The following is a 23,738-nucleotide window of genomic DNA, read 5'->3' as shown; positions in this document are numbered from 1 at the left end:
ATTATCGACGTAAGTAGTTGCAAGCTAAGTCGAGCGAGAAGTGTGTTTCAGTACCTTATGCATCAAAGACTCCATTATCTCATGTCTTTCAACCGCAGGAGATGGACATCCAAGTGGCTCGCGGAGACTGCTCCGAAACTTTCAGTACTTTAATTGATGCGCCAATGTCGCCTCGTCCTCCTCGGAGTCAGAATGGATTGTAGACAAATGCAAAGTCCTTGGGCCGCCCAACTGATTAAGGTATGGGCAATCCAGGCGGCGTACAGACGCTAGTTTGGAGATAAGGCACAATATTGATAGTGTGCATATGCGATGCAGCGCCACTGCCATGCAAGTAACCAAGGCCCTGGTGGCCCTGCCGGCATGCGCCACTCCGAGTGCACAAGTGATCTCCTCCAACGTTGCACGTTTTCTCACCTGGTATCCAACGGCGCTGCAAGACAATGCAAATCTCCGCCTGCAAGAAGATCAAACGGTAGTTCGCAGGTTTTGGCTGGCTTCCCTAGTTTCCGCATGAAACCAGGGTGCCGGGTCCAGCAGCGTCTGCGAGATTGGTTTGTACAGCGGTTCATTATCGTGTAACGACGTCAATTTGATATCCAGGTGATGTTTTGGGACCTTAAGTAATGAGTGGAAATGTCGGGATGATCCTGAGCCTACAGGGTGAAGGAAGGCCTTGATCGATCCAAAGCGATCAAGTACCGAGGCATCACTTCGCTGTTGTAACTTTCCTTTGTCTTGCTAGCCGCAGAGAGTGGTCTCAACTCTCAAGGGGGAATGGACGAACGGTGGTACCTGTACTTATATAAGTACCTCACTAGCACTTGAGACGGTCGACTATGATGGAGGAGTGTTGGGGACATTTGTGGGTCAATGAGGGTCCTTCAACCAAACTTTGCTGCAACGGACCGATTTCGAAAGATTTTCCCAAACTTTGGCGGGGACAGCGATTCTTGATTGGCAATACAGATAGGACCTATGAACTTGGACCGTGCTAACCTGCCGTTATTGCCCTTATCATAGCCGCCGTAAAGCCTCGCATGGAAAAGAGGCCATGTTATGCAAGGCTCCTACTCTAGCCAGCCGATCACTTCGTCAGGGAATGCAATCGAGGTTCCAAACATATCAGGGTCTCACCTAGACTCGGGAGAAATAGTCGTGGCTTCTGACTTGTAAGCTTCCCTGCTTAACAATATGTGGTATTCTCATCCTGAGAGGTTCTAATCATGAGCGATCAGATTCGGAGGGGTCTGCCACGATCTGGTGGTCGAATGAGCAAGTTGCTGGTAGCGAATAATCACTCGATGATAAAATAGAGGGGTATAATGTTTGCTAATTGATTGGAAGTGGACTGGGCTGGACTGATATGGACTGATAGAGGAAAATTCTCCTTAAGCCTGTGCGCTTATTAACTCTAACGTTGGCCCTGTGTGGCTGTGGGCGCCGGTAGTCTAGTACAATAAGGGGTAAGGTAGGCTGGGTAGGCTGGTAGGCTGGTACTTAGGTTGAAAGAACCGGGCGAGCCAGGGCACCTATGGGCCCCCTTCACCCCCGCAAGCGATCATTTTACTTTATGAAAACAGAGTCAGATACTCCATACTTGTCAAAGCATTACTTTAATTTTCAATTTTTTCACACTACTCATACATACTAGAGTACTGCTACTACTACTACTAATTTACTCTCTATGTGTGAATAATTATACCCCTGTTGTAGCAGTCCTTCACTTCTATCTTCATCGATATTGAGTTGAAAAATTGCAATTGGGATGTGTCCCTGAATCTTCCATCATCCATCGTCTACAGAGGTCTGCACCGAAAGTCCTGCACCCGCCAAGACTCTTGCGCTCAGACTTCGGATAACGCCCCACCTAAAGGGTTACCTGGACAATGCGTCTGGAGTTCTTCGGAATCGCACCTAGCCCTAGCCAGGTTTCGGGGCTTACTGCCTCTATCAAGGCTAAAAGAAGTAGGTACCTTAAGTCCCATCATGCGCTGTGAGAAGATATTTTTAGGCTTCCCCTCTACAGGGCCGCTTTCCGAAAGTAGGGTTAGGGCTGCACTAGTGCGGGTGCAGGACTTTCGGTGCAGACCTCTCTAATACTCCCCCCCATACTCTAAAATTTCCCGAAAGTTCCAGCCAAGATTTCCCCACAAATTCGTTTAAGCCAGAGGTACCCTCTTACCCTCCCACCCTCAACACCTAACAACACTCGACTCGCTGTCATCACACCCGTATGACATTCCTTTCAAACCCCTCACCTTTCACACTTCACCAATCTCTACGACCATTGTCAGATCCTCTACCCGCTAGCACATTCCGCAATTCGCCAATGTTAACTCGATGCCGCTCACTCCGCCTTGAATAAGACCAAAAGATTGTGGGCACTTTTGCCTGGAAAGATTTCGACCAAACGACCAATCCACCCAATTAGCCTCAGATGATCCTGCGGAAAGACTCTCTTCAGTCTTTCCAGCTCATTCCTAGGGAGCTTGGATCGAGGAGGAAAGGGCACTCGACGGGCGTTAGACGAACCTACAACGGAGCCTCTTGACCGCTCGCCACAAAAACCACAATGACAGAAGTGCTTTCTATAACACAGCCGGAAGGCACTACGCATTTCGGATCTCCATTGCGCCGCTCCTCTTCTCAGACATCCTTTTTACTACACAATGCCTCCTCCTACTCGAGATCATCGTCAAACATCAAACAAAGATACGCAGCTGTGGGCTATGATACTTCAAAATTCCCCGCTTCTCTGCCGTCCTCCGCTCCGTCCTCTCCACGACTGACCGCCCCAGAATTCTCGAACCAGCCATCCTACACATCCACTCCTTCCAGTAGCTTATCACTGGACGAGCAGTGCCAGACAGAAGAGGAGGACATTGCTTTTCCATTATACGACGATGGAAGCTACTATGAGGAAATGGTCGGTGCTAATCTTCCGTTGAGTCCTGAACCTCCGGGCCTGGACGCTGTGACGAAATCCGCCAGTGACTCTGCCCTCGCAAAGCCAACCTACCCTCACAATTCGGACGCCAAACCTACCGCCGGAGATGACACGGCCATCGAAAATGAGCCTACCAGACATGTCGATTACCTGTCACATAATTGGAAGGAGGAAGATATATGGGCATCGTGGAGGCATATTGTGGCAAAGAGGAAAGCCTACACTAACAGCCCGAGACTGGAAAACGCATCGTGGAGAACGTGGACAAAGTCCAAATACCAGCTCAAGACCGTCTCGCCCGAAACATTGAATTGGTAGGCCTGCTTTTCGTGCCTGCGTAAGCTGATGACAAATCCTGACATTCATTAGGATGAAGGACCACGACGTAACGTGGTTATACGGGCCTCTCCAGACCGGCAACGTCAAAGCTTTCAACCTAAATCACACTCCGCCGGCAAGTCGGCTCTCGAGGAGCAATTCCTTTGCATCGAAGAAACCCATCCTGAAGAAGCGGAGCTTGTCAGAAATCATGCTTCAACGGTCTCTGTCATCGTCGACCCTAATGAAGCAAGCTACAGATGCGCTTCGTGCTCAGCAACCCCGGAAAATCCTGCATGATAGGCCAATGCTCGGTGACAGAGCATTATCTGACTTTGGCATATCGTCTGAACCCGAGACACCGTTCACGAGATCCACAACCAACACGTCGTCAACCGAACATTCTGAATCAATCTCTACATCAGGTGTACAAACGCCTTGCACGAAACGACACATACATTTCAACAATAAAGTGGAGCAGTGTATCGCCATCAACAAAGACGTTGATGACCGCCCTGGGTACTACAAAGCTGTTCATCATGATGATGATGATGATGATGAAGACTCCTCAGAAGATGAGATGCTCGTAATGAGACCTGTCAAAAACGCTACCAAGGCCAAAATCAGAAGCACACCAAGTACACCTCGAAATAGCTTCAGCAGTGATAGCAAAACTATTGCTATGCTTCCCTCCACGACCCTCAATTACCGTGGCGATACACCAGACCCTGCAGAGCAAAAGACCAAACAGAAGGAAAATCTCTGGAACGGAGGATCGACTTTGTCTCCGTCTCCATCACAGCAGACTCTTCGACCTTCCTCTCCCTCCACAAATTTTCTTCTCGACGATGAGGACGAAGATGCGGACATCAACTGGCAGCCATCTGCATCCAGTGGGAGGAGAGACAGCCTGTATCCTCGCCATGGATTACAGCTTGATCCTTCCGATGAAGACGCGGACGCGGAACACAGTGGTTTACGCCGAACGCCGTCCGGCATGTTCATGCCCTACGAGGAGGAGGAGAACGACGTAGGCAACGCTGGCCTCTTGGGCAGAGTCGTCGACACAGTAAACACTGCGAAGGATATAGCCCACGTTATTTGGAACGTTGGCTGGCACAGATGAAGGATTCGCCTGGCCGTTCATGGACGGCCTGGAGACTCATCATCATTACATCAAGGCCTGGCATGCCACTACCCCCCAATTTCTACGAAACGAGGAGAAGATTCGACCTCTATCAACATTTGCGCGGCGTTGGCGGCAGCACTCAAAATTTTCCGCAGTGAGCATGGGACCATTGGCTTCGAGCAAGACAGGCGCAACATTGGCATTTTGCAACAGCAGACGAGTTCCGCCCGTGACACCACATGCGTGCATGGGACATCTAATTCGACTCTACATATTCCCGGCTGACGGTAATCTTACATAGATTTCTTTTCAGATGTCGTTACTGGCTTGACAGAGCACTGGGTGTGCTTGGTGTCTTCTGGCTTGTGAAGGTATGAGATGATGGTATGGTTCCGTTCGGGGACAGCTGCGTTTTGATGAAAACGACATGCCTTGCATAGCTTAGAAGCATAGTCTAGAGCTATAAGGTACTAGCTTGTACTCTTACTAAGTGCTATACTCGTAGTAATCAATTCTCAATGTGCAGAGTCGATAATTACGTTAAGAAAAGAAGAGTTATTTAGTAGATAAGTAATACCTTCAAATCCTACCATTAACGACAGCTTCTTTGCTTTATTTATCAAGGCAGAGTTTCCTCAGGTAGAACAATTAATCAACATTGTTATATACAAAGGTTACTACTAAATGTTTCAAACTTCGTCTCTGGTTCTCTGATCTTGCTTTATATGTAACAATCAACCCGAAGGAAAGCCATTGACTGAATGACCTACGAAATCATGAGTTTGAAAATGCAACTTCTCATCTCCTCCAACGTAAAACACCACGACCTCCGCATCCGACCACGGAGTAGCAGAGACCAAGCGCCTTCCACTCTGACAACAAGACCGCACCGGTAACTGTTCTTTATAAAGATACAAACTCGACCGCCCATCGACCTGCTCAGCCTTCCGTCTCCAGGCAACGCGCTGCCCGCATCCGCGACGTGGCTACTCTGCCATAGCGGGCCTGTAGCCGAGGTCGAGGGACCCGGGTGCCATGAGGTGCGCACAGCACCATCTGGCTCTATCCACCAAACGCGCATGGCACCCTTTGGCAGGGCCTGTGAGTGGATCCCCGCGCCATGAACACTCTGCGCCGGTGCACTGTGCCCGTCCATGACGGGTCCGGTGGACTCAGCTCCTCTCATTGTGTGCGGACTACCATCATTCTCGATGAAGAAGATGGATCGTTCCGTCGCGCTCACGGGTGTGATAGCCCTCGGATGCGTTCTGCGCGAGGGATGCGGCCCTTTCGAGATCATCTGCGTCGGACCACTGGCCATTGAGGCCGCGCGAGTGCAAGATGCTTGTTCTGCCGGCAGTTACGGGATCCCAATCTGATTGTCCGACCCACCGGACATCGATGGATCCATCTCCCTACGCAGAAGCACATATAGCACCGCTCTTCTGTGCAGAGGCAGCATGTGGATGGCCGAAGTTGTATGATTGGTGGGTCGGAATTTAAGCCGGAATACCAGTTAATTTCCATTCAGAGCTGTAGACCAAGGGTCCTCTGGGGTGGGAGATGCTGATACGCATGAGCTCCGGGTAAGGAGCATGAAGAGACCCTTCAAAGAGGAGAGTATCTCCTTGGCTGCCTAGGTTTCCAGGCTTACGTGAAACAATCTGAAAGTGGTTCTGCTCTCCCTTATACTCCCCATCCACCTTCATTTGAATCAATACGGAGATTCCTTCCGGAGAAGGGAAATTGAGTAATGCATGGAGGCTCAACTTGCGCGTCGGCGAATCACGTTGACGTATATTCGTCAAGATACGTGGTATCGGCAGGAAGACTACGAGTACCTTGGCAGCAGCAAAAACCCTAATGGTATTGCTTGGAATATTAGTTGGCGTGATGAAGACTTCGATCGTCTTGAGCTCTTCGATGTGTTCCGGCAGCTTCGCGTCAACCATAGGCCTAACATTGCCATCTCGAGGAAGAGGCTCGTTTCAGAGATATTGCGCGAGGGTGACCGTCCGCGACGACATCGATCCTGAAGGCGTGCTATTTTTCCCATGTCGTGTTCCAGCTCAGTCTAACCGCTCTCTCTTGAATTCGTGCTTGTAAGTTCCTCAACGGCAGCGTGACACTGAGTTTATCTTTCGACTCAGTCCACCTAGAGTGCTTAGCTTTCGCGAGATCCGAGGACTTTTGGGGTATGAATGCGGTTGTTTTCTTCAAGTTTGAGGAGTCCATCTCAGCACCAATCTCGAGGCAACAATTGCTTTGGGTGACTTTGCTAGCCGTCTCGACCCTGACTGCGTCTCCATAAAAACTGTATGCTAGGCCCATCTGGCGATGTATCTGCATGACAAATCTCATACTCACCAGGCTGCATAGTCTTTGTTCTAATCGTACATTCAGTTGTACTATCTTTAACTTTTTGCAAGGATACAGCTGGAGGCGCTTAAAAATTGCGGTATGTGGTATGCCGAGTCCAGAGACCAATCTTTAGCCTCGAGCCGAACATTCTCGAAAATCGAACTGGCTCTGGTTTTGAAGCATAGATGGCCTATAATGCTGAAGCGTGGATCCGAATTTTTTTTCGAGGATTGGGCCGTAGTGATGGTGTGTGTTTTGTCGCCGTCCCGAATCCCTTCAACCGTCGACAGCGTGACTTCCCGCTGGATATGGCTGCCCAGGCCATTTTGGGATTGGAAAGATGCAGGAATTCCATGAGATCAGTCAACCACAATTATGTTCTCACCGTTCGTGTCTAAGTTGAAAGTGGCAGTTGGGGGCTCGTCAATTGCAATCGTGTCTCCATTTCTCGTTCAGCAGCCGCTTTCGCTACTGTGGCTTTGTCAACCGCTGCCGTTGTGATGGCGAATTTCTCATTGACGTTTTTCTTCATTGCTGTCGCCTCCGTACTCGAAGAGTCTCGGTTCAATACTTCAACCAAAACTTTTGGGACCTGCGGAAATAGCCAACATCTTGAGCAGAGCTTCCCCTTGAAAGGCGATTACTTCAGCGGTTCCAGTAACACTTGCTGCACCCGCAACGCCGCCGGCAGCACCTTCAACACCAGCTACTGCCTCCGCCGTTGCTTCTGCTTCACTGGCCACCGCGCCGGCCTTCTCGAGCTTCTTAGATCTAACACTACGGCAAATCAGACCAGCAATGGTAGACTTGGCATATCTCTCAACAGCGATGGCTGCCATAATACTTACGAGACCCTGGGGGCGCTTCCAGATTCCTTCCCCGATTCTCTGCAAGCTCCCTGTGATATTATTGAGCAGCATGGTCTCGATATTTTGAGCTGACCACGGTGTTTCAAGGACTAGCTCGAATTCGTCAAGCTCGAAATCATTGGCGCAGACATCTTTTAGAGGATAACTTCTATTCGAAAGTGAGACGCGCTTGCTCTTGTAGATGAAACGTATCGATGGGGATGGAATGCTAAGAAGGTTTCCGAAGAACTGCGCAGTGCCCTCCAAATGCCGCTCTTCGAACTTCTAATCAAATTGAAGCTCGGCCGGACCGTGGTCAAGAAGTCTCAGACCAGCTTTGATTCAAAATATGACGCCCAAGATTGCAGTTGGGCCTGGAGTTTGAGAACGCTTCTTATGAGGGTCAACCCACCCGACAAGCTCTGCGACTGTGAGAGTTATTGGACCAGCCAGGCTTCCACTCGCTATAAGTCCAGCCTTCTTTATTTCGACTTGAAAGTCGAAGTGGTGGCCAAAGACAAGAACCTTAGCTGGCAGATGGTACCCTGGCTCATAGGTCCAGTCCTCCATGAGCAGATTGTCATTGCCGCTATTGAAGTACAATGACGCTACTTCAGATTGGATCTCTGAGATGGCGTCTGGATCTGTTGAGCTGGCCCCCCTGTCTTCTGATACTGAGGGATAAAGGTTGGCGATGGCGATTTTATTCTCCTTGTTGTACTTCAGCGTAGCGAGCTTGGGGTTGCCATCATGGAGTATAATGCATCCCTGAAGAGAGTGTGAACCTTTCGATTCCCCCAGTCGAAGTCCCCATTGAATTGTCAAAACTTTCTTCGCGTGCGTAAAAGTTCCTTCAACTTTCATGTTCTCTAAGCTCGAAATCAATAGACATTCCGCTGAAAGGATTCAAGATGGACTTCCCTGATGGCTTACTATGTTGCATAGTGACCTTTGTCTCGTCTTTCTTCATCGAGATGTTGACGGCAAAGAAGACCAGTTTAAATAACTCAGTGATCTCGAGGCTGACATTAAGGTCTAGATTAGGACCAGCCGGTTTATAAGCTCAAGTCCCAGTTACGGTGAGATGGTTGCCAAGCAATTTCGAGTTTTCAACAATGATGGTGTAAACACGATCTTAGGGTTTCCTTGCCACAAACGCTTGGAGTACAATGGTAGAGCTTGGATGTGCTTCTGCCCCAAGCGCCAACGCTTTTGTCATCTCACCCTCGCCATGTAAAGGAAATTTCGGCGAAGAACCACGCACTACATTTTAACATACGTGTCTGCTCGAAATGATTGGAAGAATGCCTGTGTGGACTTTACATGTACTATCGCCATATATTCCCAGGTGGGAAGGCCGTCAATGAACTTATCCCATTCTCCAATCTTCGATGCCCGGTACTTCAAGTCTCGAGACTTCGTGGGAGACCCTTCGCGCTCCTTGATACACTCTTTCCGAGTTTTCTGGTGGAGCCACCTGTCTTCAAGTCTCTGCCATTTCCTTTCTCTCATTTTGTCTCACTCCTCTTCTTTGTATTCCTCTCCGAGAAGCGAACCTTTGGGTGGTGGAGGCTTCCGCTCCCTCTTATAAGTCTCGTAAAATTGCCAAAATAAATCTGCATCCGGTCTGTTCGTGCTATAGGCGTCTCGAAGGTCTTCAATGAGCCTCAAAGCCTCTTCAAATATCTTGATTGGAGATGGTTCCGGAAGAGGCACGGGGTCATCACCCAAACGATTGAGAGTGTCCGTCGCGCGAAGACCAGAGCATTTGTCCGTATTCGCCTCATGCCATTTCGCCAGCGCCTCATAGCAGGTTCCATCGATTTTTCCGGTCGAAATTTTCTTCCTGAGCAACATCAATGTCTTTCTATTAGGTATTTGCAGGCATGCCTGTAGTCATAAGATTTTGTTCTGCACTACCAGCTTCCTCATTGCTCTCCTCCACTGGAATACCGTCTCGAAACGGCGGCCAGAAGTTGTGAGTGCCTTCTGTATCAAAGGGTGATGAAAACAGCCGTTTCATCTTTGACGAAGTTGTGAAAGTCCGGAGCTTTTTCAGATTCAGTCTGGGCATCAGCAACACCGCCGTGATGTTGAACCTTATAGTTGGAAAAGTGCGGCTTGATGTTCGTACGTTTCTCAACCTTTTGAGCTCCTCTCGAATTGACTGTCTCTTATTATCGCCCTAAAGAACATCGGATTCTCATTGGTACTCGAGGTCAGTTGTATCCTCATCAAAATGCTGCTCGCATTGATGTTGTCACCGGCTAAGGGGTTTGCTGCTTCCCCCGATGTGACACCTTCGAGTCCCTCTATGAAGCAGAGGATCTTTCGTGGATACAGGCGCGCAATTCCTGGCAAAATATACGCTGCATCTGGTGCGAGATATCGTCGTTTAAAACCCACTGCGTCAGCTTGTTCCCTGTCAGAGTCATTGACTTGTGTTGTAATCAAGGGAGGACGAATGGTCCCTTGAATATTTATTTGATGTCGTCTTGGTCAAGAAGATGAAGGAGACCTTTCGTAACGGTCCAGGTCCGCATGTGAAGCTATCATGGCTGTAAGATTGGGGTTTTCGCCTCGAAGCATCCTCAAAGCTGATGCCGGGAACTTGTGATATGAAGCATCGCCACCATCATCAAGGATAATGAAATTTTCTTCCTGGCGCCCATGCGCATCTACGTTATATTGCAAAAACATGGCATCGCCACGTCCAGCATAGACGACGGGTAGCAGAGGGGGCGTCATGATCGCTCGTTCCGAAAGATGTCCTGATTGTGCTTTGCCTGTAGATAGGCCTAAGCCGCATAATGCTGAAAGAACAGTATAAACTGTTCATTGAGAGCGAACGAGCAGACATTCACATGTATAGGAATGCCCAACATTGACAGGCACTCTCCCTCCTATTCAGCTGTGATCTCATAATGTGCGCCCTTAAGAAATACCTAAGACATGAACGATATTCTACGGATGTGATCAAGATTGGGTAAATGATGGATTGTGGCTGGCTGGACATACCTACCTAGGTAAGGTGACCTTCCACTACTCTATGACCGATCCGATTCTAGCGTGCTTTCCACGTTCGGCCTTTTGAATGTATAGCCGAAGCCCTGCCATTTAGACTTGACATCTGCAACGACACACTCATCTTCTCAAATCGCGTAAAAGAGACTGTAGAACCTTCCAAAACTACGAACTCGTCTTTCAAACCGTCTTGCCTTGCCCGAGTCACCCACCACCCAATCTCCAACCTCAGACCTTCTGTCTCACACACAATGGCCGAAGCAGCCCCTACAGATGCAGCGCCAACAGAGCCCCAAGCTAGACATATTGTCTACTGCGGCGGTACGTCTTCCCATTCGCTGCCTCGTGCAACCTCCAGCACTGACATGCCTTTACAGTCTGCTCTCTTCCCCCAGAGGTACTTCATCCCGGATCAACAACGGGCTTGAGACGCCAGCTAAGGACTACAGGCTGATGCGCCAGCCTAGTATTGTGAATTCGGCGGCACAGCGAAGAAGTGCAAGGAATGGCTTGAGCAAAACCATCCGGATATGCATGAAAAGCTTTACTCTGAAGGTGCAACCAACCATTCCCTCTACGAAACGTTCGCTTGTGACAAGCCCCGTCATCTTTGCTCATACAAAGAAATAGAAGCAATAACAGCCTCCCTCTCCACACTCTCCGTCGACGCCCAGAAGCGCGCCCAAAAGGACTCGAAGAAGAAAGAAGCGAAAGCTGCAGCCGCGGAGGCTCGAGAGGCTGAGGCGAAGAAGGAAGCGATGGTATACATAAAGCGCGTCGAGAGGAATAAGAGAAAGTATGTTACGGCAGTGTCGGGGTTGGAGGCGCATGGAATGGACTTGAAGAAGGTGGCCAAGGAATTCGGCAAAAAGTGTAAGTAGCTTCCCTTCCGGTCTTCTTGGGCGGTGGTTACGATATGATTTTTGTGGGCGGGAAATGGAGTCAGAGAAGACGGGTCGGGTAAGGGCTGACAATTGGAACAGTCGCAACAGGCAGCAGTGTCACGAAGACGGCGAGCGGAGGCGAAGAAATAGTGGTGCAAGGGGACAACAGTGACGATATCTTCGACTGGGTAGTGGATGTGGGTGGAGTGCCAGATGAGAACGTGGAATGCATCGAGGACAAGAAGAAAAAAAGTGCTGGTTAAAGGGCTGATATTCCCAGGCAAATAAAGAATACTGGCGTCTTGATGTGTTGATTTGAGGGACAGGATATGAGCTGCAACCATTGCATATGATAGATCTTGGGGATTGCTGTGAGAGTCACCACAGTAATCCCGCTGCCATCCTAATGAATGTCATCAACAGACTTCCTCTCAAAGCCACATTCAGTCAAAAGGCTGTTGTTGGAGGCCCTTTCTGCACTCATTTCAAATTCATTTGCTCTTTGGCGGGTTTTTCATTGATATCAAGCTTCCATTTTGCACGCCGTAACTGCAAGACTATGAAACACAAACATTGTTTGCTACTACGCATCGCGATGTAGACAAAATCAGCCCGATCGAGCCAATCCTCCGGTATCAGGTAAAGATCCTGCGCAATGATATTCAAAGGAGTTTCATCTGCTTCGTACGACTTGTACCTTGTCATACTCCTCTGGTTCCATAATGTCACTAGTAGCTGCCATTTTGACTCAACCGTTGTCAAAGACCATCTTCGAACTGCTGATTTGAGCATTATGTTCCCAACAGAATTTATCACCTTCTCTACAATCAAGTCCGCTAAAGCTTTACTGGATTTTTTTCTTGTTGTCGAGTTGTTGAACGTGCGCGTCCGGTCATTTCAGATGAACTACTCACTAGTGCTGTTGTTGCAGTGTGAATGGCTCGTATCAACAAGAGTCATCCATGAATTCGCGCCACAGATTATGCTTAGGACCCTTCGGTACCCGAACGAACTTGCAGTGTGGTGTAATCAAAACTAGGAGCCTCGGCGGCCTCACTGGGCCCAAGTCCGGTGTAGCGAACGAATGAAGAGCGCGAAACAGCTGTCCCAGCACTAAGACTGCCTCGACATATTCTGTTTTTCGTAGCAGTGAATCCAGTAGCGTTTCGCAGAAGTCATGTGGGTGATATGTCATCAGATGGACCGCGAGGACCACAACGGAACCGGCTAGTTTCCCAGTCGATGAGGCACCAAGGGTGATGGAAGCATTTGCTCGTTTCGTTGACTATGATATGGTGACACTTCAAGATATGTCAATTGGGTCTCTCGCAAAGCATTCTTAAGTAGCGTACCGTAACATGGCTTGCTTAACAAAAGCATCGGCTGCGAGAGACACAAGCCACACCAGCTTGGTCCAAGATGGGCCCTAGAATCTGGTGCAGCGTGAAACAATGTCGTGCAAGATGATAGCGACGCTTTGACAAAGTGTACGTCGCTGGTCTTCTCGTGCTTCGGGCTGGAAACTATTAAGATCAATTTCTTGATTCTTTTTGAACTGCCATATCCCGTCGCAGATGCCTAATCACGGCTCTATTCGTCTCCCGCTCAGCCTTGAGACCCTCAATCTCGCCTTGCAATTCCACTGTTCGTTCATCTTGCCTCTTGACCATAGCTCTTGAAACATCGCGACCTTTCATTATGCCCCTTGTGTATAGCACGTGCTTGTTACAAATTTTCTTCAATGTCTCCTGAGCTTCGAGTGTAATGGAAGCGTTGTGATCTTGTAGGGCACTAAATACTTCAGATGCTAATTCTGATTCCTGGGTTGGAGGGATGTCCTTGTAGCGAATTGGCGTAGGAGTTACTGCTGGAGAAGGGAGAGCGCCGCTCGCAAATAGACTTTTGCTATGTGTACCAATGGCAGGCGTGGTGAAGATATCGTCCCCTTCGGTTCCAGTAGCTGATGTTCGTAGAGGAACCTTCAGAGCGTCTCCATCGTCCGCAGCCATCTCATCGTACCTGCGTTTGCCTGGCGTAGAGAGTGTATCCGACTTAATCGCTTTGCGTGGCGTTTCCGGGGGTGGCATGGGATGTCCACTGGATGCCTGGTCTGCAAATTTCGACAGCTCATCATCGTCGCTGGCGGGCCAATCAAAGAACTCTTCTTCGGAGTCGCTACCTTGGGTGGTAGTTGTCTGCGTTCCATGACCACAAGCGGATGATGAGGGCGGGCTGTAAGAGGTTTTTGAGGGGGTGCGAGGTGTAGCGAGTTCTGGACTACCGTCCCTGAGCCGACTGGAGGTTTGAGGTGTGACTATACCATATGGCGAAGATTTGCTGGGAGTCTGAGGAGAGTGTATGGGTTCAGTGCGGGAGTTGTTCAGAACGGCGGCTGCTTCTCGTAATTTGGCCTCGTCATCCCATAGGAAGAAGTCGCAGCGTTTGGGCTGGGGTTTCTGACATGTATAGACTATGTGCAAGTCATTGTCAGCTAGTATTAGGTTGGGATTGAGAAAGCCAGGTCTACCCACACCACCGTCCATGGTTCTTTCCACCATTCTTAGTTTGAAAGTGCTGTGCCGGTAGGCGAGGATCGCAGTTGCATTGCCAGATGCCATCGGAGAAGAGTCCCTTCTTCAAAGGCACTTTGGTTGTCGCACCATGATTGCCGTGGCTTCTGCCTCGAAAACCTTTACCGCGGCCTGTGAACATGGCAGGTATCGCAGGTATTGCAGGACTGATAACGGGGCATCGCGGGATCTCACATCATCTGGCAGGCCGGTCTCAAGTTCAGAGTTATGACACGTCTGTAAGATACCTTACATACTAGAAAGGCCCCCCTGTTTTTTTTTTTAGGAAACCCTCCCACCCCTCTTTTTTTTGGGGGTTTGGTTGATATGAGATATTTACCCCTAGGTATATATCAGCATTAGTAAGATGCGGGGTAGCTTTGCCCCGGAGCGAGCTACCCCGAAACTATTTTAAAGAAACTTAATAATCTATAACTTCGATATATCATTACTTAATAGCCGAATCATTATCAGTATATATAAAAGAATAAGGTAGGGCTGAGCTACAAAACCTTGAATTTGTATGTGCAGCTAATTATAAATTCGGGTTCAGATCTACGCTTTTTGACTAGACCGGCTAAGTTATTATAGATAAATAAATTAATATCCGTAACTATTAAAATCTCGCCCTTTCGCGCCTTCTTATTAAAAATTAGATATACGTTATTAATATATAAAATAACTTTTTTATTTTTTATTAAATTTTTGAGATTTTTTTTAAATTATAGAATAAAATATAAACTTTTAGATAAAAAAAGAATTCTTGAATTTAGTTCTATAATTATTAAAGTATAAGAAATTTAAATATCGTTTATTAAAGTTCGCTCGATAGTCGGATAGCCTTAATTAGATATATATTATTTAATTTTAAAATAACTTTTTTATTTTCTATTAAAATTTTAAGATTTTTTTTTTAAATTATAGAACGAAATGTAAGCTTTTAAAAGTAAGAAGAATATCTAAATTTAGTCTTATAGATATTTAAAAGTAACGAATTTAAATATCGTCTATTAAAAGTTCGCTTACTAAATTTACTCGATAGCTCTAATTAAAAAAAAAAATTATAAATTTAATTTATAGGCCTTTACTCGTATTTTATAAAAATTTATAAATATATTCTTAGTATATTAGTATATGTAATAGAATAAGATAGGGCTAAGCTAGAAAACCTTGAATTTGTATATACAGCCAATCATAAATTCGACAGATCTACGCTTTTTAGTTAGATACCGCGGGTAAACAAATTAGCGTCCGCAACTATCAAATTCTCTTTTTCTACTTTTAACCTTTTAATAACTTTACTATTCTCTATTAAAATTTAATTTTTTTTTTAAATTATAGACCGCAATTTGCGTTTTCTAAAAATGAAATTATTTTAAAATTTGATCTTATAGTTCTTTAAAGATAAGGAATTTAAATATCGCTTACTAAAGATCGCTTATCGAATTTACTCGACAGCTCTAATCAAAAAAAATGATTATGAATTTAATTCATAGGCCTTTACTCGTATATAATAATAATATATTAAATTTTCTAAATTTGAAGTTCAAAGTCTCTAAAGTTATTAAGCTTTTTAATTTTTTTTCTAAAAATTTTAAAATAATCTGCGTCCCGGTGAAATGCGCGCCCTTTCCTGCTTCCAGGCCAAGCGCGGCCCCGTCGGGTTTAGCGTCGCCTCTTCAGGCAAGGCGCCCAGCATCGCCCCACCCGCCGCTTTCTCGAGGTATAAAGACCTATACCCCTCGCTATTTTCTCACTTTTCCCTTCATCTCTTTTATATCTCCCTATCGTCCCTCGCTCCTTCTCGTATTGCAAGAATCTATATTAACTTCCTCTTACTCTCTACTATCTAGCTAGCTTCTATCGACTATCGTCGATCGTTATACTTTAATCTTTATATAAGACATTTTACTAATAACCTTTTCCTTTAAAATTACTTTGCTATATCTTTTACTCTCGCTATTTTCTAGTCTATTTACTTTTATCTACGATTAAACCTAGTAATAAGAGTAAACTCTCTTATTTACTATCTCGTATCTTATCGCTCGCGCTATAGCTTAGCTTAGCTTTTAATAAATAAAGATAATTTCTTTTTTAATTATATTAAAGTATCTCGTTATTTAGATCTATCGATTTAGACCTTTCTATCTTAGCCTTTTTATATTAGTTATTATTTTACTACCGCTTAATTAATCTACGACTCTATAATAATATTAATAGAAAATTTTAGACTATAACGAGTATTTTAGAGCGAAGTAACTATCTAACTTAAAGATAGTTATTATATAAATAATAAAAGAAATATCTTCTTATACGTCTATCTAGCTATATAAATAGAAATTATCTTTTAGTCGTAATTTAGTACTATAGTATTAGAGAGGCTAAGTATAAAGTCGAGTAGCGGCGATAAGTCAAAATTAAGAAATAAAATCTATTCGCCTTAATTAATAATACTCTTTCCGTATCTATCTAACTACGCTAATTAGATTTCCGTATTTATCTTATTCTAGTAACGTGGCCTTGAGACGGTGATCTCGCTTTTCGCTGTGGATCGGAGAGAATATAGTATCTCTAAGTCTCAGCGCGTAATGTCTAGATAACTGTAGCTGACGTGGCTCGATAGTTGGATATCTTTAAGAGGCGCAGTAAAGACTTAGCCGAAATGAAATATGATTGATTACGAGGTAATAAGGGTCGAGAGATTATGCCAGCGCGTATTGTAGGGTTTAAGATAGATAAATAAAGACTAAGCGATAATGACTAGAGATCGTTAATTAAGACTATTAAAGAAAAGTAGATAGTAGATATAAGAATAGAGGAGACGGTACTGAGGTAATGTCTTTAGCGGTTTATTAATTGAAAAGAGTGTAAGTACGGTATCGCCGCTGTAAGCACGACTTAGACGCGTATATAATCCTTATCTCGCTCTACTCTAAGCGTTTTAGATTTTCTAACTTTAGACTCTTTATATATAGCTTCTTTATCTATATTTAAGATATAATAATATTAATTAACTTAGATTTTATTTAATTCTATTAATTCCTCGCTAAAGTCGATTTAATTAGTAGAAGATCGTCGATAACGTTAATTAGTAATATTCTCGTAATCTACGAAGAGGGATATATCTCTACGATTTCTAAATCTTAGGGCGGATAGGGTGAACTCGAAGGCCTTAATTCGACTAGCTCGTTATTAAAGAATTCTCTCGATCTATTATTCTATAAGTATATATTAGATCTTAAAGATATTAAATTATACGCCGGAGATAATATTCGCTATCTTTACTTTTATAGACCTTTAATAATAACTTTAACTCTCTTAATCGAACTCGATCTCAGTGGTAGCGGTAGTAAAGGCGGTGGAGAGAAAGACGAAAACTTGTTATCCTTTAAGGAACTAATATACGGTATCGGAGGAATATAAGAGTTATAATTATCGAGCTTAAAACTAGATAAAGATAAGGGTGTGAATATTAATAGCAATAGTAGCGTTTACTCTAGAAGCGATGACTTAACTTCTAAGTAAGGTGAGAAGTACTACTCTCTCGATATTTTACGAATTTCTATAGTAGACTTAGAAGCTAGATATAACTCTTAAAACTTTATTAGCAGATCTTAGTACTAACAGACAGCGTCTATCTAGATATCTTATACTCCGCGAGAAAATAAGAGATCTTATCTCTAATCCTCCTTCTTTACTTTCTATTATCCTTCTCTCTTCGATATATAACTTAAAAATCGGCCTTAAAATAATCGAGCCTCATTACTTTTATAGGGGGAAAGAGAATAGAAATAAAGGAGAAAGCTATAATACAGATAACGTTATTCTATACTCTCTCCGATCGCCTATTATATCGCTAAATCCTAAATTACTACTAATTTTATAACGATCTCTACTTCGAGAAAACGCTATAAGATTAATAATAGATTCGGCTAGCTCTATATAAATATGGAGCCTAATAAGCTTAACGAACGTTAAGTCTATAATAGCTATAGACGCTACTAACATTCGAGGCTCCTTTAAGCGCATAGCAAATAGTATAGATTTAAATAGAAGCGGAGAAGATATATATAGATTAAAGAAGGCTCGGCGTATAAATCAGTGCGTAGATATTAGTCTCTACGAGTGTATTTAATAACTTTAAAAAGATGTAATTGTAATCGATAAGATAGATAATATTAATAATAACTTAAGCGATCTCGATTTTATATAAATTCGATCGCAATCTAAGTCTATCTTTAGACGATTTTTCTTTTCGCGAAGATTCTAGTAATATAAGAAAATAATTAATTTAAGTCGATTTAGTAAAGTTAATAATAGTTAAGATATACTCCCTAATGCATTTCTAATTAGTACTCGAGATTTCTATTAATATATTTTAGATAACTCTCTTATAATAAAGAATAACGACGAAAAGACTAGCGAAACTAATACTTCTATTAGGGCCACGAGCGTGGAGTCTAAAATTAATATTATATATCTTTAAAGCTTCTATTTAAAGAAATAGCTAAAGATACACAGTTGCTTGAGTCCTCCCATTACGAAATCTACCCCTCTCTTATTAATCGTCCGATCTCTTCTAGTATTCGACTATATCGAGATCGAGTTAAGTAAACTATTTATAAAGATAATTATAAAATAATAGCGACCGTCTATCCTCCTTATATTAACATTATCCCCTTATTACTTATCGAGCGATATTAAAATTAAGAAGATTTAATATTAAATAAAGAGGCGTAGAAGATTATAAAAATTGTTAATAAGAGATAAAGAAGGAAAGGCTATAAATATAAGATATACTAAAAGAAGATATAGCTACTCGAACGCGAGTTAGAAAATATATAGAAACTACTATAAAAATTTAAGGCGAAATACTAGACGTAGCGAGAAGATAAACGAGAAAGACTAGCATATGCAGATAAGGGTTAATAATCGTTTACTATTTTTTATTCGTAGAAGTCTATATATTCTTAAAATTATAGAAATTAAGATTATCTAATAAATTTAAGATACTACTACTATTCGCTAAATCTTTTTATTTTATAAAATTAATTCTTAAAGCGAATACTTTATAGTTAGTAGTATATAGTTCTAACGAACGTAATAAAATAATTCTATATATTACTCACTCCGCCCTTGACTATTAATTCTTTATATTTATCTTTAAATCTTTAAATAGCTACTTTAAAATTCTATTAGAAGAATATTCTCTAATAAGTATATCTATCTGAGATAAAACTTTATGCGAATCCTTACTCGATAGCTCTTTCAAAGCGAAGCTATTCTTCGAGATTCTAAATACGATAAATAGAAAGGCTGATTTAATAATTATATATTTCTAGTAAAGATATTATCTTTTCTAAGTAACTCTTAGGTTCACTAGTATCTTCGCCTAGTACCTTCGTTGGACGCATGAAGCTTTATTCTATCAACAGCCCGTCTGCGTATTCGATTTTTCTTTTCGATTTCCGCATTCATCTTGGCCCGTTTGAGGCGCCGATAGTGCCAAATTCTCCAACCCAATATAGAGAAGGATCTACCATTGAGATCCGTCTCTAGTACGCGACACAGTATCCCCTAGGCAGAGCAAGGAGGAAGCTTAGGGCAGGTGAGAGGTAGGAGGGAAAAGGAGGGAAGGGATGTGGGCGTTGGTTGGAGTCGTGGGGTTGAGGAGGCCTGTAGGCTTTTGTTTTGCTGTCTATCTACTTGCTCGGAACGGGGATTAAACCAGGAGACTAGATGATAGTATAACGTGACACTATATCTCCCTACTTATCGAAGACCAAAATTGTCTCGAAGTAATTTCATTCTTAAGTATAGATCTTAGTCCTCTTCCGTAAAAGATCTCTTTCTCGTATCTTGAATATTCCACGCGATATTCCCTAGCTCCTATCTAATTTGATGTCTATAACGCGATCTTTAGATTTAAATAGCGGGAACGGAGCTATTTGCAAGATCATCACTAAGCTTAACGCCGTACTAGAAGTTAATATACTTATTCTCTCTTTTTATTTCGATATTTAATCGCTTCTATATAGTATAATCTAGATAGATTCGAGTTATATATTTCTTCTTAGATCGGCAGCTAAATTCGTTTTTAATATATCGAATCTCTTTTAATTAATAGATAATCGATGGCTTCTACGCGAAGTAATATTAACGGACGAAGATAATAATATTATTATATTAAGGCCTTAGTTTTAACTATCGTTATACTCTGCGAGACTCTTTAACTATCGTTAAGAATAAGATATTTTCCTTTCGACGGCTTTTAATACTTTTAATAAATAAATTAAATCAAGCGCAGACTTTGCTAAAGTACGCTTTTTATTTTTATTCGATTTTTAATTACTTCGTAGAGTAAATCTACCAGATCGATTAGATCTAAGATCTTTAAGTTAATCTAATCTCGATAATCTTTTCGATTTTATAACTTAATCTTCGAGATAATCGAATATTAATACTTCTATTAATAAGACGACGTACTTCGTAAGAAGAGTTAAAAGTTATTACTTTACTTATTATAACTACATCTCTATAGATCTAACTTACTTTCGTATATTCTCTATATGCGATTATATATCTTTAGCCTCGGAATATATTTAGTATATATTATCTTACGAGTTCTATTATACGTAGTTATTCTTCTTTTACTAGAAGTATTTTACTTATTACTATTAGAATTCTACTTACTATTTAGCGTTTTCGATCTTTAATTATTAATAGAATTAATATTTCCTTTAAAGATTCACTTAAGTCGAATCCTTAATAGATTATTATTCTTTAAGCTATATCTTTATTTCTCTATTTATTTTCTTCTTCTATCGATAATCTAAAAATATCTTTTATTTTCTTAATTCTTTCTCGAACTAATTATATTTACTCTTTTAATAATAAAGAGCGTAAATATATTTATTCTTATATTTAGTATTATAAATATTAGATATTAATCGAATCGAACGAGTTAATCTTTTATCTATATTTATTAGAGTATTATAAACTTATTTCGCTTTTAACTCGCTTCTCTTCTTTATCTAATAACGAGATATCGATAATTCTATTAATAATACAGCGCATTTCGAAAGAATCATTAAAAGCTGCTTCTTAACCCATTTCAACCGTTTCTCTTTCGATGCGAGCTTTTCCCGTCGTCTTTCTATACTATCTAGTCAACCTTTATAATATAACCTATAAAATTTTCCTAGTCTCGTACTTCAATTCACTTTAGAATCTTTTCGCTATATTATATTTATCGCTCGTCGATTCTCTTCTATTTCTCTCTTTAATCGATCGATTCTCCTTTAAAAATAGATCTAATACTCTTTTTAGTTCTTTAATTTTTTTAGACTTGCTATAAGCTATAGATCGTACGGGTATCGCTATTATTCTATATTCTTCTCTCTTATAAATTCTAGATAATACTTATATCTCTATTGCTAAGTATCGAGAAAATTCTATCACCATCGTAGTTCTTTATTATATCGATATCTTTCTTATCCCTAATACTTTTAAATAAAATCGGCCTTCGTTAAAGAATTATTAAGATCTAATTTATAGTCATATCAGCTATCGTAAAAAAGCTCCTCGTATTATTTAACATATCGATATTAAAGCTCTCTACCGACACGAATTGTCACGGTACGCCAAGGCCTCCTCCAGAGCCACCACCCATTTGGGCCTAGCGTGGCTTGGCACCGCACATATGTGCCCTGCAGGCACATAGAATAATCAACATCTTTTACACCACCATGAATTCATGACCCAGTCATCCATTTCCTTGACAATTGGTAGCCACACCTAACCTAGGTCCTCTTCCAAGTCGTCTATACCGTCACTCAACCCGCAGTCACGATATACCGACAGTCAGCCCCCCTTGCGCTTCCGCTACGCAAAAACCAGCCAATCACGTCAATCCTTTCAATAGGCCATTTGACATCACATCATGTCTTCCAACAGCCAAATGGTCCCCGGCCTCTCACAAGCTACGATCAATGACATAATGACTGCATTTGGTGGTATGATGCGTCAAGAAATGCAGAGATTTGAGCAGAGATTTGAGCAGAGATTAGAGAGAATCGAACAGTTTTTGGGCCCCGCACTATACCAAAATCCTACTTCATCTCCCAATCCTACTTCGCCTCTCAATCCCACTCTTCCCAGCATTAAAATACCACAGCAGAACCTCTCTCACACGAACGACTCGTCCTACCATACAAATCCAGGCCACTTACGAGCGGAGGAGATAGGATACTTCGATCTGCAACAGGCAAATGTGGAGAAGAACAAGAGCACGGGCAGCAGCAGTGACACAACAGGCCTACTCTCCACGGTCTCACACCAATCCACTCAGCCAGTGCAAGAGAAATCACTACAGCAGGCAAAAGCGGAGAATACTGCGGAGAAACCAAGCGGCAACAAGGCCACCACCATCAAGAACACGGCTCAGCTCTCCAAGATCCCAGGTCATATACTCTCCACGATCCCACGTCAGATCGCCACTCAGCAAGCGGAGAACGACACTACAATTTGGCCTGCTATCTCTGCATGCCTAGGCAATATTACATTAGTGTGGTACATCACTGCAATAAGCAAACAAGAGAAGGATCTACTGCGACGATCACAGCCAAATTACTACGATGAGAAGGCGAATCAGAAGCATCATGGCCAGTAGCAACGGTGTATTCTGATTGGTCAATAGCATAGGCCACGAGGACGTGTCTTTTTTTTCTTTCTTTGCGGGCATGTTGTCACGGTACGCCAAGGCCTCCTCCAGAGCCACCACCCATTTGGGCCTAGCGTGGCTTGGCACCGCACATATGTGCCCTGCAGGCACATAGAATAATCAACATCTTTTACACCACCATGAATTTATGACCCAGTCATCCATTTCCTTGACACGAATTATCGTTTAGAGCGATGTTGATCGAATCGAACGAGTCGATCTCTCACCCATCTATATCAAGACATCGTAGACTCGATTAACTTCGAGTTTATATCGCTCCAACTCTTTCTTAAAGTCTTTAATTAAAGTTTCGCTTAATCTAGAAGGATAGTTTCTAAATTTTCTCGAAGCGTTAGTATAATCGTTTATAGGTCTTCTAAATTTATAGACTAAGTGTAATATATATTATAAATTATATCTCTGAAAGTAAAACGGAGTGTTAGTTTTATAATCTTAGATCTAAGAGATTTATATCTCTCAAATTATACTTCTTATCGAAATTTCTCCTATATCTCTGTAGTCACGTTCGGCCTATCCTCTATTTCAAAGAACCTAAGAAGAAAAAGAACATCAGTACGACTATCTAGTAATAAGAAAATCTATCTTTCTTATTTAATTCTCGCGATCGTCGTAATAACTTTCGACTTATATAGATCTTTTATTAGAATCTTTATAATAAAGGAGAAAAAGAACGTTATAATACTTAGAGATATAAAAATGAGAATCGATAAAGTAGTAAAGTAGTGAAAAATAAAGTTATTAATAAAGTAATCGGCGTATAAGTAACATCTCAGCCAATCATCTTCTGCACTAGAGAGCGATTCTAAAATAAGCAATATTCTCTAACTTATAATATGTAAGTATAAGGTGTTTACAGTCAAGCCTGAAAGATAATATAATAATCTTTAATTTAGATATTTAGTAAAGTGTAA

At 42.6% G+C, this 23,738-nt stretch overlaps 6 protein-coding genes across 6 annotated transcripts; 3 read left to right on the top strand and 3 right to left on the bottom strand.

The window, feature by feature from the left end:
* Nucleotides 1-2,575: 2,575 nt before the first annotated feature.
* HO133_003357 (uncharacterized protein) lies at nucleotides 2,576-4,394 on the top strand (the record flags this gene model as incomplete). Its single annotated transcript, XM_037294279.1, has 2 exons — nucleotides 2,576-3,264; nucleotides 3,320-4,394. The coding sequence occupies 2 exons, from the start codon at nucleotides 2,576-2,578 to the stop codon at nucleotides 4,392-4,394; spliced, it is 1,764 nt and encodes a 587-aa protein (XP_037149660.1).
* Nucleotides 4,395-7,330: 2,936 nt separating this feature from the next.
* Nucleotides 7,331-8,470, bottom strand: HO133_003356 (uncharacterized protein; the record flags this gene model as incomplete). Its single annotated transcript, XM_037294278.1, has 2 exons — nucleotides 7,331-7,891; nucleotides 7,961-8,470. The coding sequence occupies 2 exons, from the start codon at nucleotides 8,468-8,470 to the stop codon at nucleotides 7,331-7,333; spliced, it is 1,071 nt and encodes a 356-aa protein (XP_037149659.1).
* A 654-nt stretch (nucleotides 8,471-9,124) lies between these two features.
* HO133_003355 (uncharacterized protein) lies at nucleotides 9,125-10,354 on the bottom strand (the record flags this gene model as incomplete). Its single annotated transcript, XM_037294277.1, has 2 exons — nucleotides 9,125-9,452; nucleotides 10,125-10,354. 2 exons carry the CDS (start codon nucleotides 10,352-10,354, stop codon nucleotides 9,125-9,127), a joined length of 558 nt encoding a protein of 185 aa, XP_037149658.1.
* A 527-nt stretch (nucleotides 10,355-10,881) lies between these two features.
* On the top strand, nucleotides 10,882-11,777 carry HO133_003354 (uncharacterized protein; the record flags this gene model as incomplete). Its single annotated transcript, XM_037294276.1, has 5 exons — nucleotides 10,882-10,951; nucleotides 11,008-11,027; nucleotides 11,098-11,185; nucleotides 11,261-11,503; nucleotides 11,614-11,777. The coding sequence occupies 5 exons, from the start codon at nucleotides 10,882-10,884 to the stop codon at nucleotides 11,775-11,777; spliced, it is 585 nt and encodes a 194-aa protein (XP_037149657.1).
* A 1,269-nt stretch (nucleotides 11,778-13,046) lies between these two features.
* On the bottom strand, nucleotides 13,047-14,226 carry HO133_003353 (uncharacterized protein; the record flags this gene model as incomplete). The annotated part of the gene is made up of 2 exons (XM_037294275.1): nucleotides 13,047-13,984; nucleotides 14,046-14,226. 2 exons carry the CDS (start codon nucleotides 14,224-14,226, stop codon nucleotides 13,047-13,049), a joined length of 1,119 nt encoding a protein of 372 aa, XP_037149656.1.
* Nucleotides 14,227-22,026: 7,800 nt separating this feature from the next.
* Nucleotides 22,027-22,755, top strand: HO133_003352 (uncharacterized protein; the record flags this gene model as incomplete). Its single annotated transcript, XM_037294274.1, has 1 exon — nucleotides 22,027-22,755. One exon carries the CDS (start codon nucleotides 22,027-22,029, stop codon nucleotides 22,753-22,755), a length of 729 nt encoding a protein of 242 aa, XP_037149655.1.
* Nucleotides 22,756-23,738: the final 983 nt, after the last annotated feature.

The sequence above is a fragment of the Letharia lupina genome (assembly GCF_014066315.1).
Source record: "Letharia lupina isolate WasteWater1 chromosome Unknown contig_17, whole genome shotgun sequence".
NCBI lineage: Eukaryota > Fungi > Ascomycota > Lecanoromycetes > Lecanorales > Parmeliaceae > Letharia > Letharia lupina.
Note: the sequence above shows the minus strand (reverse complement) of the source record. Positions and strands in the feature narration are given on the sequence as shown.